The following is a 20434-nucleotide window of genomic DNA, read 5'->3' as shown; positions in this document are numbered from 1 at the left end:
TTGTATCAGGGATATATATTTTGTAATTTAACAATTTAATCAGAAACTTTTGACGGGAACAAAGCCCCGGTCCGTACATAGATTTTCCCCCCAATTACAATTGCTTTAGCATTTCAGTATATTATTGCATATAATGTGTTTCTGATTTTTCGGATGACATCTGTGCATCTAAGTTGTATCAGGGATATATATTTTATAATTTAACAATTTAATCACACAAACTTTTGACGGGAACAAAGCCCCGGTCCGTACATAGATTTTTTTCCCAATTACAATTGCTTTAGCATTTCAGTATATTATTGTATATAATGTGTTTCTGATTTTTCGGATGGTCGGATGGCATCTGTGTAATTCAATCTAAGTTGATATCAGGGATATATATGTATTAAATATACATATTTTATAATTTAACAATTTAATCAGAAACTTTTGACGGGAACAAAGCCCCGGTCCGTACATAGATTTTTTCCCAATTACAATTGCTTTAGCATTTTCTTTTTCAACTGTTTTCAAAATGAATGAATAGAATTGTGGTATAATGTTTAAAATATAAAGACATCTTATGATGTATGTATTATACATATATTTGTTGTATGGTGTGTGTAAGTCAGAATTAACTTAACGCTTAATTGTGCACGATCATGTTGCAATTATTATGGAACTAATTATGGAACTAAACTAACTAAAATATGAATAGAATGTAATATTTCATTTTTCCATCATCCTCGATATTCCAGGGGATCGTAAGTGATCGGAACCCCTGGAATATCGATGATGATTTTCCATAGAACTAAATCTTGTGTACGAAGGGAGGCAACTCGTAATTACTTTCCGAGTCTGAAAGCGGAAGTGTGTGAAAGTGCATGTGTACGGATACGTCATGTGTACTGTAGTAGTCGACAGGTAGGCCACTGATCAAAGATCCAGGTAAGTAAACGATGTTTAAAGTGACGTCACATCCTCTTTATCTCACCGCAAATTTAATATTGCACAATGTTAAGTATATACACATATGAGGTGTTGGTCAGTTTGATTTAAATACCGATGTAACGAACATGTCAAGTTGACCTGCTAAACACTGCTAAACCTACAATGATAATGTATTTGGTAGCATGCGGATATCCATGTGTCAAGATGCATATGGTGCATGTAATTAATTCACAGGTGATTGTCAATCTGAATGCCCAATTAAACAGTATACATATGTAGTTATTGGACACACAATGTAAATGTACATAGTGTACATGTACATGCATTGTTCGTGTTGCTCTCTGTCTATACATTTGTACCTGTTATGTGTTTATTGTATATACATGTATATAGCATATGCAGTGTATACATGTGCAATGTTCTTTCTTTTTCATTTATTGTGGCCACCAGTAATATCAGTTGAATAACTGACTTCTAGATGTACACTATCACAGTTAAATACACATAGACTTATACTGTCCTTTTTTAAAGTTTGAAAAAAAGACAAAGAAAAATAAAATGTTGACTATAGTCTATGGCAAGCCAATTTAAAATTTATTGAAGGAGACAGGTCTATCCTGTATTTAATCGAATATGTAAGATATATAATTATATAAGATATCTTATATAGATATGAGATATCTTTTATCTATATTAGATATCTTATAAAATGTATAAGATATCTTATAAAGTATATAAGATATTTTATAAAGTATAAAATATAAGATATCTTATATAACATATAAGATATATCATAAAGTATATCAAATATCTCATATATTATATAAGATCTTTTATCGCACCTCGGACAGAAATGTCCCCAAATGATTGGTTAGGGGGCCGTCACGTGGTGACCCCCTAACACTTTATAGGGGGTCAGTAAATTTCATTATGGTGCAATATGGCGGCTGTCGCCCTCGCTTCAAAATTTTAACACATTCTTTTCAACTAAATATACCATTACATTACCGTAAAAATATATTTTACTTATTGTTTTTTATGTAAAATTAATCTAAAATCGTTTTAATACTTCAAATTAAATGAAATGCATTTTTTAAATACGAGTTGCTTCCCCTACGCCAGTTTGAAAGTTGATGACGCGGAGAAAGTCAAACTTAAGAATTCAAGCGTTTTCTTGACTGGGATCATAAACAAATGTAGGGGTTCATATCTATAGATCTATTAACACTCACTCTACGATTGATTTATCGGCATTACTTTAAGTGGATGTCTCAGCGAGAATGCAGAGATGATCATAGAGTCTGCGCTATAAATGTTGGATGGATGTTTGTGTCACTTTTGTTTGTGATGCTTTCAATATTCAACCAGTCTGATGTCGCATTGAGGTAGGCCTAGGCCTACTGTGCACTAGGAATGTCGAATTATTGTTGATTTGTGAATTATTCAGTATTGTTCTTCATGTTCCTTAAACAGTTATTTGCAGATTCCGGAAAGAAATATATAAATAAATATGTAGGCCTATTCTAGGCTAAATATTTTAAAAGCGGCGATTGTTTTTATACTTCACCAGCATGATTCAGGTTTGATTTCAGATTCTTGAGAAAAGAAATAGGAAACAGAGATCTAATGAAACAAATAAATGGTCCTCGATGCGATAAATTCGTTATATAGTCAGTTACTGACCCCCTATAAAGGCATAGAGGGTCAGTAAGAAGTATAGGAGGCTCGGGCTACACCCTCGCCCCCTATAAATCTTACTGACCCTCTATGCCTTTATAGGGGGTCAGTAACTGACTATATAACTAATAATATAATTATATAAGATATCTTATATAGTATAAAAGATATCTTTCTTATAAAAATTAAATAAGATATCTTATATATGTATATAAGATATCTCATATAGCATTTAAGATATCTTATTTAATTTTCTATATAAGATATCTGATATTGTATATAAGATATCTTAATTAATATATAAGATATCTCATATAATTGAAATCTCGTTGCTATATAAGATATCTTATATAGAATGAGATTTCATAGCATTTAAAACCAGAAACTAATTTCTCCCTTGAGCATCATTCGGAGCACTTCGGGACACATTTTAGAATCGTTCGCATTGACGGAGACGGCACTGAAAGGGAGAATCAACTGCTGTTTGGTTGTATTAAACAGTGTATTGAAAACACAGAAGCAATTAATTCTCATCACTCTAGTTGTCAATTCGAACATGGCGACAATAAATATATCGGCTATAATGGTGACCTATCTACACATGCATACTTTTGTCTAGTTCAACCAAACGCTTGATACTGGCGTAGCATGCGTAGCAAACAAGAGTCTGGCTGAATGAGTAGTAGTATACTTTACAGCTCTCTATGACTTCCGGGTAGGGAGACTTCATTTCTGGGCCTTTGTTGAAATCTCGTTCCTTTATAAGATATCTTATAGAGCAATGAGATTTCAATTATATAAGATATCTTATATATATAACTTAAACGAGATATCTTATATACGATATAAGATATCTTATATATGATTAATTAAAGAAAACATATGATATATCTCATATATTATATAAGATATCTTATATATTAAATAGGATATCTTATATATTATTTGAGATACATGTATCTAGCTCATATACTATATAAGTTATCTTATATTTCAATCAAGATGTCTTATATATATGCAGTTAAAGTAAGGATCGACTTTGCTCTTTGAATAAATGTCATGTTGGCTTGCTATAAATGCCAATAAAACTCTTTTGGTCATATGTACAAAAATGTAATACATTGTATCTACATGATATATGATCTTGTTAAAACAATCCTGAGATATGTGTATACATGTATGTATTTCTGAAATGGAATTGGACACTTCTAAATTTTATTGAATTATTTGGTTGGGGAATTCTACATCTCATTATATCAATGTCGCACACGTACACTATTATATATATTAATGCTGAAGAGGATTTATGACATGGCGAAAGCGCTACAGGATGTGTGATCATTATTGTTACTTTCATTATAATTTCTACACTCTATTTGGGCTCATGCATATATTTAAAATTGCTGGTTTATATATCTTGCATTCCTTGATCTCCACCTTAATTAATTCATTTTTTTTCTGCAGCCACAATTATTGATGTTCAGTCCCTGAAAACTACAAAAATCATTATAGTCTTACACTAAATATAGATTTACATTAATATAATAATGCTAGACTTATTTTTCTTTGTGTTCCTGTTATTACAGAAACATGTTCATGTTTATTTATCCAAAACTGCTATGAAACCCTAGCTACCGTACAAATGTATTATATAAAATAAGTAATTTAGCAATGTGTAATTTAGCATTAGAACATGTTTTGCAAGTCTTGTTAAAGCTTTATTAAATAGTTTCACATATTGCTCCAAGTTACACTCTTGACCTTGGCTTCTGACCACAGGATTAATGTAGCGTGGACAAGGATAAACAAATCGTAAAATGTTTGACCACTAAACATATCCTCAGGGTGTTTGTGGTATATATTATTCACTGTAAACTTGGGCAAACATCAGATCTTTGGGTCAGTGTTAAAATGTACACTTTATGTTAAACACATATAGCTGTATTATATAAAGTAGCCTGGCTGTTAAAGAGGTATGTATACATTTTGCCTGTACCTAGTACTCTACATTTTACCATATTTTTCTCAGCTTGTATTCTCCACATTTCATTTTCCACATTTTCTCTTTGGAGTGGAACTTTTGGGGAAATTTCATTCCAAATACTTCCATCTGCTTTTTTCCCCATCAAACAGGTGAAATATACAAACAATGTAGGCCTACTATGTATAAAGCCTAAATAACAGACACAGAATTTTCTTTATTAATTCAAATTGTTTGAAGTTTTTTATTATAATCTATCTACATGTATGATGAATTTGCAAATTATATGATTTAGGTTTTGATAGAATGCATGGTTCATGTACTAAAAGCTAAGATCTGGGGGGGGGGGGGGGGGGGGTTAAAATTAAAAAATATCAGCATACAAATATATAGATAAATATTCATGTAGCTATAGGAGGGAGACACAATTCCTAATATTGCCCTGACTGTAGATACCTGGGATTAGGATAATAAGATTATCAAAATTATTTGGTGTCACAAAGTGGGAATCATGCAGGTAGATATACATGTTAAACATTCCATAACTTAATTCATATAGCCGCTTAATTGTATGCAAGCTAGCCTACAACATGTACTTACATATGTGTACAGACCGGGACATCATGCAGATTTATGCAAATTTACTGTTATTATAGTTTCCAGATGAGTTAATAAGGCTGCAAAGATCAAAGGTCATGACCGTCTGATACCATGTGACGGTCACCAGTTGATACTCTATAGACAGTGGTGGCCCGGAAGACTGCTGACGTCTGCCATTAGCATGGAAGGTCAACCAGAGGTCAATACCAGTGACCTTGACCCTTCTGTTGAAGATATAATGGAGAGTCAAGAAGCTAGCACCTCTGACCTCTCTCAGCAAGCTGATGAAGGTCATTTAGAGGTCATTTGTGACCAGAGTTCGGATGTTGACAGTGAGACCAGGAACACTGATAGTCATATAGAGGTCATTTGTAACATAAAAGATCTAAGTACTCCTATTGCACAGGATGCTGATTCAGAAGGTCAGATAGAGGTCAACAGTGATCCTGATTCAGAAGGTCAAGTAGAGGTCAACAGTGATCCAATAGAGAATGAACCAAAAACTCATATCAAATCACCTAATTCAGATCCAACAGATAGTGTGAAAGTGACTTCAGCATTAAAATCTTCAGATGTGGGGTCAAAAGTGACTTTCAGCCCTGAGAAGGGGTCAAAAGGGTTAACTATAGAGGTTATGACCCCTGACCCCTCCCCTGGGGGTCTGATATTTAAGGGTGTGACTGTATGCATGGGGGACACGCCTATTTTACAAGATGTTTGTGGGATGTGTGAAGAAGGAAAACTCCTTGCTATTATGGGACCTAGTGGTGAGTATATATAATCATGCTGTTTAGAATTCAGGAAGTTTTGGTTAAGAATGACTTCCAGATTCATCCGATTGGAAATTAATATTATTTCCAATTTCAGTTTATTGCTGTCATTCAAACGTGGATTTTCTTTGGTAACTTTTAGAATACATGTACATGTAGAATAAATAAATGAAAAATTAATGAATCAAAGAAATGCATAGGAAGATAATTTTAAAATATTATTTTTATATTTATTATCACCTGTTTATATTATATTTATATATGTATGTTTATATTCATACAATATCAGAAATGGTCAGTAGAGTAGGCTAAATATATATTCCAAGCTGCTCAAAGGAATTATTTTATATTACATTATTGGATTATTGATGTACGTAGCATATATGCATCTGTCTGTTCATCTGTTGACACAACCTCCAACTACTACTCCTGAAATACTGGAGGGAATTCAACAAATCTTTGTTACAATAATCCGTATGTACCGTGTAGATTGATATGTGTAAAACATTGAAGAACAAACTAGATACATTTTTCAGAGTTAAAGATGCTCCATGCCAACGAATGATATTATTTCTCTATCAAAAACAGGAGCAAGCAAATTAGTATCTATCTTCATTTACGAAAGTTACTTACTTTACACCAATAACACCATTGAACAGTTTGAGCGTCTTATTGTAATTCAAAATAAAAGTATTACAAATGATTAATTGCGTCCCCAAAAAATCAATGGAACTATGCCCGATATGGAATTAAGTACTGATTGTGCATGCACCAAACACAAAATAAATTATTTTATATGTATTTTTGTTTTAATTAGATAATTGTTTACACCATTAAACGTCAATTTTTGTTCAAATGATGAGTATCGATCATGCTCTGTCAACGGCGGAGCATCTTTACAAATCATTTTGTTACAAAATAATCATACAGTTATTCCTCCTAAACTACTGGATAGATTTCAATGAAACTTTTTGGCAATAATACAGTTAAGATATGTGTAATTTTTATTGGAATTCCGTTTACTTGCTTCAGTCAACTAACTTTGTAAAAATCATGTTGTTTTGTAGGAGCTGGGAAAACTACCCTTCTAAATGTCCTATCTGGCCGGTTGCCTGTGACTGACGGTGAGATTTCCTTAAATGGAATGCACATTTCAAAGAAAATAAGACGGAAAATCAGCTATGTTCTACAGGAAGACATTTTTTTCCCTAGTCTTACACTCCGGGAAACCCTTCAAGTAAGTGTACGATCTAGAGTCCAACCTGATTATTATGAATTCCTGGGGACCCTTCAAATCCGTTCGTAAATGAGTGAATATTTGTACACCAAACACATAAATGAAACAAAGTGACACTTTGGACAGGGATACACTATATTATCTTATTGGAAGTTTTCATCTTCATCCTTTGTATGTGTATTATCTACATGTATGTGAATAATTGCAGTACATGTGTGTCAACACACGATAGTGATAAATTATCATAACTTGCCTACTAGGCCATGATTCGCCAACTCTGGTTTTGGCATTTCGCATTATGTTGGTTTAAAACAACACAAAAAGTACCCAGGGGTCTCAGAATTCGTAACTGATTCATACTAAATGAATGATTAATAATTAATACAAGGATTTTGTATGCAATTTGCAGGAGATTAGATTTCATATAAAACATGTTTTTGTGCTATCAGAGTTTGTCTTAAGTGGGTTAAGGTTGGACTGGTTTATTTGTAGTTTGCTGCCTCCATTCGACTTCCTGACACCTTGTCACATGACCAGAAAATGTCCCGCCTTGATGACATTGTTAGCTCGTTGGAGCTGAGTAGATGTCTAGACACACGTAGGTACAATATGTGATTGTATTGATAAAGAACACTACACTTAATGTATTATACTTCATACTTAATTAGGGTTTTCAAGTGATTTAGAATTTCTTTTATATGAAAAAATAATTATAACCTTACATTTGCTTCTAAAATGACCTTGAAATGGTCATGACCAAGTGTTTATTTTTCCGGTTGATTGGATATACAAGATGGCCACCACAGCCACCATCTTGAAAACACATTTTGATCTTCTTCTGAAGTTCTACCATTGCGATTTAGCTGAAATTTGCCTGAAATTATTCTAATATGGTCTTTACAAACTGTTGTTATTTTTGGGCTGTTCACAAATCCAACATGGTCACCATGACATCATATCTAATTAATTTTCTAAGACTGTTGCTTGGGTTGTCACATGACCATTAAGGCCCTTTGGACCTCTTGTTTTTTTGTCGGTTTATTTTTGGAATTTTTTTACACTTGGGTTACTTGTTGGTCAAATTTAATGTGGGACTCAGAAATTGGTATTTGTACATGGTGACCCATTTTACAGTGATGGGAGGACCTATGATGCCAGGACTGTCAGGGGGCGAGAGGAAGCGGGCCAGTATTGCTTGTGAGCTCCTAACCAACCCATGGCTCATACTACTGGATGTAAGTTTTTGATTGTAACCTGCCTGGGGATGGGAAAAGGTATTTCCTGGTCTCAGATCAATCTTGTTCCATTTCGTCATTGGTGACTGATACTGGGGTCTTCCTAGCCTCTGAATAAGTTTAAGATGCTCTTAAAATATTTGAAAAAGAAATAACAAAACTGAAATAGTTAGTTGTTAAGTTTTAGCCAGTACATATTGTTTTACTTATTGTCCCATTAATGAAAATGTTGAGATTTATCTGATGTTTGGCCAGTTTTGTGGAAAACTGGTTATAAAAATGGAAGAGCTTTTATGGTTGATCTTTGTTCTTCATTGAAATTCCATATACCATATTTATTCCAATGCAGAATTAATATATGAAATAAGAACAGTTTTGCATCATTGTATCATGGCAGTTGCAGTAAAAAAGTAGATGTTTATTACCAGGAGCCGACAACAGGCCTGGATTCCAGTAGTGCTGCAGGTCTGATGAAAAGTATTAAGGACTATGCAATATCTCACAAGAAAATAGTCGTGTCAACCATACACCAACCCTCTACATCACTGTTCTACCTATTTGATGATCTTCTACTTCTGTCTCAGGGACAGGTGAGTAGTGTGAGTTAGGTGGCTCTGTGGTAAAGGTGTCTCAGGGACAGGTGAGTAGTGTGAGTTAGGTGGCTCTGTGGTAAAGGTGTCTCAGGGACAGGTGAGTAGTGCGAGTTAGGTGGCTCTGTGGTAAAGGTGTCTCAGGGACAGGTGAGTAGTGCGAGTTAGGTGGCTCTGTGGTAAAGGTGTCTCAGGGACAGGTGAGTAGTGCGAGTTAGGTGGCTCTGTGGTAAAGGTGTCTCAGGGACAGGTGAGTAGTGCGAGTTAGGTGGCTCTGTGGTAAAGGTGTCTCAGGGACAGGTGAGTAGTGCGAGTTAGGTGGTTCTGTGGCAAAGGTGTCTCAGGGACAGGTGAGTAGTGCGAGTTAGGTGGTTCTGTAGTAAAGGTGTCTCAGGGACAGGTGAGTAGTGCGAGTTAGGTGGCTCTGTGGTAAAGGTGTCTCAGGGACAGGTGAGTAGTGCGAGTTAGGTGGCTCTGTGGTAAAGGTGTCTCAGGGACAGGTGAGTAGTGTGAGTTAGGTGGCTCTGTAGTAAAGGTGTCTCAGGGACAGGTGAGTAGTGTGAGTTAGGTGGCTCTGTGGTAAAGGTGTCTCAGGGACAGATGAGTAGTGTGAGTTAGGTGGCTCTGTAGTAAAGGTTTCTCAGGGACAGGTGAGTAGTGCGAGTTAGGTGGCTCAGTGGTAAAGGTGTCTTAGGGACAGGTGAGAAGTGCGAGTTAGGTGGCTCTGTGGTAAAGGTGTCTCAGGGACAGATGAGTAGTGTGAGTTAGGTGGCTCTGTAGAAAGGTTTCTCAGGGACAGGTGAGTAGTGCGAGTTAGGTGGCTCTGTGGTAAAGGTGTCTCAGGGACAGGTGAGTAGTGCGAGTTAGGTGGCTCTGTGGTAAAGGTGTCTCAGGGACAGGTGAGTAGTGTGAGTAAGGTGGCTCTGTGGTAAAGGTGTCTCAGGGACAGGTGAGTAGTGCGAGTTAGGTGGCTCTGTAGTAAAGGTGTCTCAGGGACAGGTGAGTAGTGTGAGTTAGGTGGCTCTGTGGTAAAGGTGTCTCAGGGACAGGTGAGTAGTGTGAGTTAGGTGGCTCTGTGGTAAAGGTGTCTCAGGGACAGGTGAGTAGTGCGAGTTAGGTGGCTCGGTGGTAAAGGTGTCTCAGGGACAGGTGAGTAGTGCGAGTTAGGTGGCTCTGTGGTAAAGGTGTCTCAGGGACAGGTGAGTAGTGCGAGTTAGGTGGCTCTGTGGTAAAGGTGTCTCAGGGACAGGTGAGTAGTGCAGTTAGGTGGCTACGTGGCTCTGTAGAAAGGTGTCTCTCAGGGACAGGTGAGTAGTGCGAGTTAGGTGGCTCTGTGGTAAAGGTGTCTCAGGGACAGGTGAGTAGTGCGAAGTTAGGTGGCTCTGTGGTAAAGGTGTCTCAGGGACAGGTGAGTAGTGTGAGTTAGGTGGCTCTGTGGTAAAGGTGTCTCAGGGACAGGTGAGTAGTGCGAGTTAGGTGGCTCTGTGGTAAAGGTGTCTCAGGGACAGGTGAGTAGTGCGAGTTAGGTGGCTCTGTGGTAAAGGTGTCTCAGGGACAGGTGAGTAGTGCGAGTTAGGTGGCTCTGTGGTAAAGGTGTCTCAGGGACAGGTGAGTAGTGCGAGTTAGGTGGCTATGTGGTAAAGGTGTCTCAGGGACAGGTGAGTAGTGCAAGTTAGGTGGCTCTGTAAAGGTGTCTCAGGGACAGGTGTAGTAGTGTGAGTTGGTGGCTCTGTAGTAAAGGTGTCTCAGGGAAGGTGTCTAGGGACAGGTAGGTGCTTGTAGTAGTCTCAGGGACAGGTGAGTAGTGCGAGTTAGTGGCTCTGTGGTAAAGGTGTCTCAGGGACAGGTGAGAAGTGTGAGTTAGGTGGCTTCTGTGGTAAAGGTGTCTCAGGGACAGATGATTAGTGTGAGTTAGGTGGCTCTGTAGTAAAGGTTTCTCAGGGACAGGTGAGTAGTGCGAGTGAGGTGGCTCTGTGGTAAAGGTGTCTCAGGGACAGGTTAGTAGTGCGAGTTAGGTGGCTCTGTGGTAAAGGTTTCTCAGGGACAGGTGAGTAGTGCGAGTTAGGTGGCTCTGTGGTAAAGGTGTCTAGGGACAGGTTTTTAGTGCGAGTTAGGTGGCTCGGTGGTAAAGGTGTCTCAGGGACAGGTGAGTAGTGTGAGTTAGGTGGCTCAGTGGTAAAGGTGTCTCAGGGACAGGTAGTAGTGCGAGTTAGGTGGCTCTGCTCTGTGGTAAAGGTGTCTCAGGGACAGGTGAGTAGTGCGAGTTAGGTGGCTCTGTGGCAAAGGTGTCTCAGGGACAGGTGAGTAGTGCGAGTTAGGTGGCTCTGTGGCAAAGGTGTCTCAGGGACAGGTGAGTAGTGCGAGTTAGGTGGCTCTGTGGCAAAGGTGTCTCAGGGACAGGTGAGTAGTGCGAGTTAGGTGGTTCTGTGGCAAAGGTGTCTCAGGGACAGGTGAGTAGTGTGAGTTAGGTGGCTCTGTGGTAAAGGTGTCTGGAATTTTTACAATTATCCCTCCACATTTGGGCTTGGTGAGATAAGTTAAATACTTTGTCTAATCATTAGACTTCACACTTTGGCATGTGAATGATAAACATGTTTGATATTTAAAAATGGGTAATATGTGTACCTCCATCTGTGGGCTTTGGTGATCAGCAAATGATTTCAAATGTCTACCATTCTAATATAGCCCTTCTCTTTAGGCTTCAAGTTCTGTTGGCCAGAGGAGGTTAAGGTGTATAACATTTGATAAGTACACATTGTGTTGATTCTTTGCAGCTCTTCAGTGATGTAGATACAAAATTCTTTGGACAGACAGCTAGCTGCCAAATTGATTTCAGTAAACACTAACCTGAACCTACACCTACTCACTTGACTCTTTACATACAGTGAACCCTCAGTAATCCAGACACCTTCATTCCAATCCTAAACAGTCTGGATTATTTTGAAGTTTTTCGGAGTCTGCGTTTTTAGTTAATATGGAAAATTATCATGGTAATCCATTCCCTTTTCTGTCCGTATTACCAGCTTTGACCTGCCTTGTATATAAATTCTTATAGTAACTGAAGACGCTATTATTTATTATTTCCCACCAGACTGCCTACTATGGACTCACAGCTGATGTTATCCAGTATTTCCGCAGCATCCACCTTCCTATTCAACCAGGCTTTAATCCAGCAGACTTTATTTGTAAGCATTTTGTATAATATTATTATAACATCCTATACTTTATATGTTCAGCATAATGATAGATTATGGAATTCATTGCCAAAGTAACCAATGACATGCAAAGATAGCAAAAAAGAGAATCTTTTTTTCATGCAAATTTCACAAACTGAATATAAAAGGTAGTAAAATGAAATCTCATCATGATCCAATGCAACTAGAGGGGAAAAAATCAAACCAGTCTTTAAGGTGAAATGATACAGCCAGGGATTTTTTTAAATATTTTAAGAACATAATTACATATATTAAATTTACATTTTATTAAAATTTAAATAATAGTTGTAATTTGGCATTCTTCATCATTTAATAATTAGTATGATTTTAATTACCATTTAATCTTTATATATCATTTTCAGTGGATAAAATGAAGAACAGTGAAATTGTTCAACAACAAATAATTGAGTCTTGCAAAGATCTAAGGTACGTCGCACCACACTGGGCCCAATATGGAAAATCCTTTAGATATTACTACAAATGTACTATTCATAGAGTTCTGCATAGATTGAAACCAAATTTAGTCAGAAACATCCATTCGGGGGAGAGGGAACAGAGTTTGTATAAATTTTGTCTCTGACCTCCCGGAGCAGGAGGGGCGGGGCTCATCAATAGGGGAAATAGAGGTAAATCCTTTAAATCGCTACACTATAGAGTTCTGAATAGATTGAAAACAAAAATTTGGCTAGAAACATCCTCTGGTAAAGGGGAACAGAGTTTGTATAGATTTTGGCTCTGACCCACAATTAAGGATTTGTGTTCAGTTTGCATTATGAATCATAAGCTTGAATTGTTAAAGCACAATGGTTATGAAAATGGTAAATTATGAAATATCATATGTATATGTTTTTGTTCATGAATTATCTAGCTGGTTGGGTATGGGTTGAACTTCAATAAACTGATATTTATGTCTTATAATTGTGATTTTGTATGTCATGTAATTGAGACATCTATATGTTTTATGTCCTTGAACATTTCAGAAGGTCAGATCAATGGCCACAAGCATTAAAGGGGAAAGCACAACAATATATTGATGACCCTGAATCACCTAGCATGTTAATGGGTTTTAATTTTAAGTCGCTGTCAAGACCTTTTTGGAACAGATGTTGTTCAAAAGAAATTGAAAATGCAGGTAAATATTGAGTACATGTTTATGTTACGTCTGTATGTTTTCAAGTTTAACTTTTTTTCATACTGATTCAGCATGCTATGTGTTCAGTGTTTAGTTCTTTTTTTTATATGATTGTAATGCAATCCATATGTCATTTAAATGCCATATTTGTTAAGTAAGTCCCATGTGTTTGTAAATATGTTAAAAAAAGGAAAAAATTAAAACAAAAATATTAAAAAAAAACATTTAACTTAAGTTAGAAATAGCTTTGAACATAATACATACACTGTTTATGTCAGGTTTATGATGCTTTGTGAATCCAGAGTTCACGTCAAAAATTCACCCACAAGCACCTCACAACTGCCCTAATTGTATCAAGTCCTCACTTTGCAATCTTTGAAAAGTTTTTTCAGAAAAAGCTTCTCAATCATAACTGACTAATTTTTTTACAGAATATGATGTAGGAACCCATCTGATAGAAGAGAATGTCGTAGCTGGTGACAAGTTTCTCACGTCGTTTTGTACACAATACAAACACCTTGTGATTCGTACCTTCAAACAGTCCAAACCTCGCATCCTTGACAAGCTCAAGCTGCTGGAAAATCTTCTGATCTGTGCTATTTTCTGTCTCATTTGGTTCCAGCTTCCCCGGTCTGAGGACACACTGCGTGACAGGATGGGAGCGGTAAATATCAATGTCATTTAAAGGCCTTTCAGGATGTCATATTATAAAGATATTTTGTATTTGCATATTACAGAGTTATCTACCCTTGCTGGTACATGTAGTTTATGATTGTGATGTCATGTGTTTGCAAGCGTAACATAATACTTTTTGGAGAAAACTATGTAAATTGTGCTCACAAAATAATGACTTCACAATAGATACCTATCCACAAGGGAGTTAATGGATGGAATATGCTTAGATAATTATGTAATTTTTAAAAAGTAGACATTAAGTTATATTTTTACAGCATATTGTCTCAAAAATATTGAAATTAGCTCAATGAGTATCATGAAGTATTCAAACTTTCAATGTAATTTACTGCCAATGCTGTTGCTATACAACCTCAATAACTTCTACATGGTCACATTGTGAGAGATATATGTTATATCTATGGTGCTGATACCTGATGGCGCTGTTATGTCATACTCATATATGTATTGGGAGAAACATGCCTGTCAAGAGCCTTATATATCAGAACTACTGTCAAAATGGATGGCTTTGTTGAGTGTATTAACCTGGGATTATTGTAATAAAAAGTTACAAATATTGTCACTAGTAAAGAGTTACAATAATCAAATGAAATAATAAGGTTAGGTAAGCAGATTAAGGACATACAAAATAATGTCAAGTGACGTATTATAGCTAAAAATAGAGATCAGTTTAACAAAAGTCATAGCCCTGACCTATAGGTTAGAGAAGGAACAAAGAAATTCAAATTCTCGGTACATATAAAAAATTACAAATAAAATCTAATTACTATTATTATGTAATTGGTTTCACCTGTTTAAGATAATAATTGAATAACTCAAACATATTGAATTTAACACGGAAATCAACCCATGTCCGCACATACTTTTAAATTTTCTTTATTTTGCTTTTTAGATCTTTTTCATTGCAATTCATTGGGGTTTCATGCCATTCTTTGATGCCACAAGTTCATGTAAGTTTACCTGTTATATGTCTTACATATGTGTTATTTCTATGTTATTTATAAAGTGTTACTAGAAAATGTTCAAACATTCTGTTTCATTTAATATGAAGTTCTGTTATTATATATACTGTTTCACTGTACCTAATACATCCTGCCTACTGTATACTCTTATCCAACACCGTGTTTATAAATTTGACTAATCTAACATTTAGTAATGACACCTATCTAATTTGACCTTAAGTATAAACACCCTGTCTATTCTGACCTTTGCATATCTGTCCCTTTTGTATTCTGGTATTCTGTGCATTTTGGTTGCTGAATATTCTGAAACTCATTCTAATGTGATCCTTAAAAATTTTGACATACTGTCTTTTCTGACTTCTGAGTAATCTGACCCCCCTGTCAAATTTGACACTTGAGTAGATACATGTAAAAAATTGTATTTTGCTCTCACTACCTTATCAGAACATTGAATATTGGCAACCTTTTCATGCAATCTCTATTCTAAATATTCTGACTCTCCCTATCTAATCTAAATTCTTTTAAAGCATTCTGTCACCATTTCATAGCTCGCCCCTGAGTAATCTGACATCCTTACTGTCATATAGAATATCTTAAATACTTAAAACTAAAATGAGTTTACAATTATATTATAACATTTTAAATTATTAAAGGTCATGACCTCTGTTGTAGTCCCAATGGAGCAGGTCGTGATCCACAAGGAAAGATCTGGTGGATGGTATCGACTGTCAGCCTATTACCTAGCCAAGATGACCAGTGAGCTGCCGCTAATATTTGCCCAACCGCTGTTATTCCTGTTGATAGCCTACTGGACCATCGGACTTAATGGTGCGGTTGCTTTCTTTGCTACTGTTGGGACAGTGTTCATAGACTCTCTGGCTGGTCAGGTGTGTGAATTCTTCATCATAATGTTAGATATAAATTTATATGATATTGGGGTTTGGTTTTGTTCTTCTTTCAAACTATGAGGACATGCCAGGTTTAGGAGATGGAGGAAAGTTCTTGTGTACTGAGAAATTAATCACTGACCTGTGGTCAATACCTAGCAGCTGCCACATGTAGATTACGAACTGACAACCTAGAGGTGGAGGAATAGCGTTAATGTGCCGAAACACCTTAACTTCTCTGCTCCCCAGCCCCTCATTTTAACTACATGTGAAGAAACAAGTTAAAATTACTAAAAGCTATTAACCCAACTGAATGTTTCTTAGATAAATCAGAATATATTTGGTGAAATATTAGTATTTAGTTTGAGTATTTATATAGTTTTATTCAGTTTCTGATGGCTGCTATGTAATGTACTGTACTCGACCAAATTAGTGCCCAGGGCATATGAAAAAAAAATTGAAGGGCGCTTCATAGAACAAAGTTTGATCTAAACTTTTACAAAATCATTGCACAGTGTAAGTCATTTATCAATTGGCAAAATAAATCTGCAAAGATTTTAATTGAAAGGCAAGTAAAAATGGAGGCCTCCGAAAGGGTGGGGGTTTCTTATAGGGACAGGGACGTTTATTGGGTCAAATCTGGTATGTTAATTGCAATTATTTCTTTGTTGACAGAGCATTGGTTTATTCCTGGGGATTATCAGTAAAGAAATGCGCCAAGCTATCACCATATCAATCCTAATAGAAATGTCTATCATGTTACTAGGTAAGACTCTCCTTCTTTTCGTGACATTTTCTCCTGATATATTAAGGAGATGGGGTGGGTATCTATTGTGTGTGTGTTTTTATTGCGTTCCACAAGCTGGAGGGGTACATAGTGTTGTCTTTGCCTTGACCCGCATGTTCCATACCTATATTGATCTCTTCCTGCCCTGCATCGCCACTCCCTCTCAAGCCTTACCTAATATGAAGACAGAGACATTGATCTCTTACAGAAAATTAATATTATTTTCATATTATTTCTGTGTAATTGCATCTACACTGTTGGTCAGGCTAGAAATATGTTTACATGTTATATATTGTTTATTTTTTGATGATTATAATCATTAATTCTTCAGGTGGCCTGTTTACCAGAAACCTTCCTTTCTGGTTAGACTGGCTGAAATACATATCATTCCTTCACTATTCATTCCACTGTCTTCTGATCATCGAGTTCCAGAATGGTCCACCGATAATGTAAGTACTGTATCAGACCGAGAGTTTTTTTTTCTTTTGGTCCACCGATAAAGTATGTAAGTATTATATCAGACCAGTTGTTGCAACTTGTAGCATATTCTTTTTGATCTGCCTATAATCATTTTATCAAAGTAGTGGAAGTACTGAGGAGGCATTAGTCATATCATTTAAAAAATCAAAATATTGTAAGTACTGGAGTGGGCTTTAATCAGATGGCTGTCTGTAATTAGTTAATCAAAGTACTGTAAGTACATTTGTACTAAATGAGGCATTCATCAGATTCTTTTATCTACATGTCATTAAGCAATCAAAATGCTGTTAGTATTGAAGGAGGCCTTACTCAGATTCTTTTGATATGCCTGTAAGTAATCAAACAATGTACTGTATGTACTGAAGTCATATTCATTTTGTTCTGTCTGTAATTAGTCAATCAAAGTACTGTTGGTTCTGAAGGGGCACTATTTAGATTCGTTTTTTGTTTACCTGAAAAACTGAAGGAGGCTTTAGTCGGATTATTTTTGGTCTGTCTGTAATTAATCAATCAATGCACTGTAAGAACTGAAGGAGAGTTTTAGTCAGATTCTTTTTGATATTGGTCTACCTGTAATTATTGAATAAAAAATACTGTGAGTACTACATCGTATTTTTGCGCGTATAGTGTGCACTTATTTCATAAATTTACAAGTGATAGGTTGGGGTGCGCACTTATACGCAAGTACATGGCCCTGGGTCATTACTAGATACTTGGGTCTTTGAGTCAATGTTCATGTTACGTGTATTGTAAGTACTGAAGGAGGTATTAGTCAGCAATCAAAGTACTGTAAGTACTGAAGGAGGCGTTAGAGAAATTATGTTATATGCATGTAATTAATCAATCAAAGTACTGTAAGTACTGAATTAACTTAGCTATCTTATGTTTTATGGGGGTACATATTTGTTTGTATTAAGTATCATCATCTCAATCCTGAACTTGTCAAAATTATATTGAATAAAAATGTACCTATGTTTGAACTTTTCACTCACGTTTTCCTGTGAAAAGAGTGAATCCACTGTAGTATTTTGCTCACAATATCGACAGCTTCATTCATTTAATAATTATCACAGTTGCTGAAAGGTTTGTGTATGATGCCATAAAAGCTATCTGAGATTTCATATTTTGCCTCGCTATCCTGAACACGTTTACAGTATAATAAAACTTGTTATGATTTTTACCAAACAGGTGCTCTGAAAATCGAAACACATCGGTCTTCGTTGAATGCCGGAACCTTAATACCACTTCAGTGCCTTCACATCTTGCCTTGGAATATTTTGATGTCAGTTGGAGCTTCTGGCAGTATTTTGTTATGCTCTTTGTATTTATTCCAGTTTTTCGTATCCTAGGTTACATAATGTTACGCTTTGTGAACAAACCACATTAGTTTATGTTGTTTATTATGACAAAACCAGTGAATATTGTATGTATGACGTTTCCATGACTTGTACAATGTGTACACTGTCACCTTCATTTCAACTGACAAATGACCAGGCAGCGAATATAAGTAGACAAAGTTGTAAAAGCGGATGAGTTGTGTTTTAAAAAGTCGAAGATCGATGCTCATTTGTATATATACTTATGCTACTTGGTCGTTAGTCTGATGAAGGTCAGTGTACATATAAGATTTTCATGGGGTGTGTAACAATATTTGTACGTAAACCACACTTTCCGATCTGAAGACAAAGTTTAGAAATACTCATTAGTTTATTATTTACCCGGTAAAAACAGTGAACTGGTGAATATCTGTGTTCAACTTGTCTAGTTTTATATATCTGTATTCTTAAACTAATATTACAATCTCATGTTAAACAACTACCAAATTGTATGTTTTATTTTGATTAAATTTTATACATTTTTTTTTTATATTTTAGACACATATTGATGTCTGAATAGTCAATTATTGTAGTTATATCCCTTTACATTTGCCTCCCTTGAAAATTGACTAGGGACCAGATTTTTATTGATGGCATAATTTAGTGAAAGAAACAGCTTTCTCCAAGAAGCATTTCAGCTAGTCTACATATTGATAAATAGAATAAAATGCTCAAGGATCACTTTTTAACACACTCCATTTAATGGAAAATGTTGATATTTAAAAATGACATACTTCTATTCATAATAAAATTTTGATGATATTTTATTAAAGGTGCTACTGACAAATGATATTTTCCCTATCAAAAACATCAGACAAATAATTAGTATTATTCAATTACAAACGTTACCTACTTTACATCATAACCGCCATTGAAAAGTTTTAGCTTCTTATTTTACTTCAAGAAAAACTTATTAAATAAAATTAATTTCGTCCCAATAACCGTTCTTGGTACTATGATCTGTATGGAATGAAGTGCTGATTGTGTATCCACCAAAAGCAAAAAAAAATTATTTGTATTATTTGCTGTTTTCTTCCACTGAAAACCCCTGGACCACTTCTATCTTTTTACTGTTTGAAGTTTTTACACGATGAATGTTAAATCTATAATGAAATTAATGACAGTACCTTGAAAATATGTATCCAAAAATGCAAAACATAAGCCAACTGATTTTCACATGGTTTTTTGATGTCATAATTTTTATTTTGACAATCAGAAGACATATCAAGAAAATTTGTCCACAAAATACACAAAATTATCTTGTGCTAAAATTAGTTGGTTTGAAGTATCTATGCTAGGTTTTTATTTAAGCAGATATTGCTTTTTTGTTCTGTTTTGAATGCATAATAATAATCAAAAACATTGTCTTTCAAACAAAATGTTGTGACTGTAAATAAAAATGGCTCGATTATATAATGATATGATAATAACTTTTAATAATATTTATATGTAAACTCGTGAATAAATTTTTATTTGCAATTCATTTGTTATTTTGTTTTTAATGATTTTGACAATAACATTTTTACACCGTGACCTTTTTAAATCTTGACATATTGCACTAGCTCTGGCACACTAGCCACATTTGCTTTGCAGTAAAAAGTACCATGCAGACAAAAAGTAATGTCCATTGTATAAATATAAACTAAATATAGATCGAATAAAATGTACAAATGCAAAATAATATGCATATATTATTGCAATCAATGTGTATATTGAAAATAACCACGACATATGTGAAGTAATGTACATACACATGTGTAAAGTTATACAGATGCAAATTAATGCATCAATACAATAAAACGCACATATACAAAGCATTAAGGTACAAATACCAAGGATTTATAAATCTAAAGAAATGTACTGATAGAAAGAAACTCGCAGA

At 35.4% G+C, this 20434-nt stretch overlaps 1 protein-coding gene across 1 annotated transcript; it reads left to right on the top strand.

Annotated features, from left to right (window-relative positions):
- Nucleotides 1-854: 854 nt before the first annotated feature.
- LOC138329712 (uncharacterized) lies at nt 855-20035 on the top strand. Its single transcript, XM_069276979.1, has 15 exons — nt 855-927; nt 5245-5955; nt 7026-7195; nt 7688-7793; nt 8330-8430; nt 8859-9020; nt 12112-12205; nt 12598-12661; nt 13216-13367; nt 13799-14031; nt 14953-15010; nt 15695-15909; nt 16585-16675; nt 17028-17145; nt 18365-20035. Exons 2-15 carry the CDS (start codon nt 5370-5372, stop codon nt 18561-18563), a joined length of 2349 nt encoding a protein of 782 aa, XP_069133080.1. The 5' UTR covers nt 855-927; nt 5245-5369; the 3' UTR covers nt 18564-20035.
- The last annotated feature ends 399 nt before the right edge of the window (nt 20036-20434 follow it).

The sequence above is a fragment of the Argopecten irradians genome, chromosome 8 (genome assembly GCF_041381155.1).
Source record: "Argopecten irradians isolate NY chromosome 8, Ai_NY, whole genome shotgun sequence".
NCBI classification, from domain to species: Eukaryota; Metazoa; Mollusca; class Bivalvia; order Pectinida; family Pectinidae; genus Argopecten; species Argopecten irradians.
This window is presented reverse-complemented; position numbering and strand designations above follow the sequence as displayed.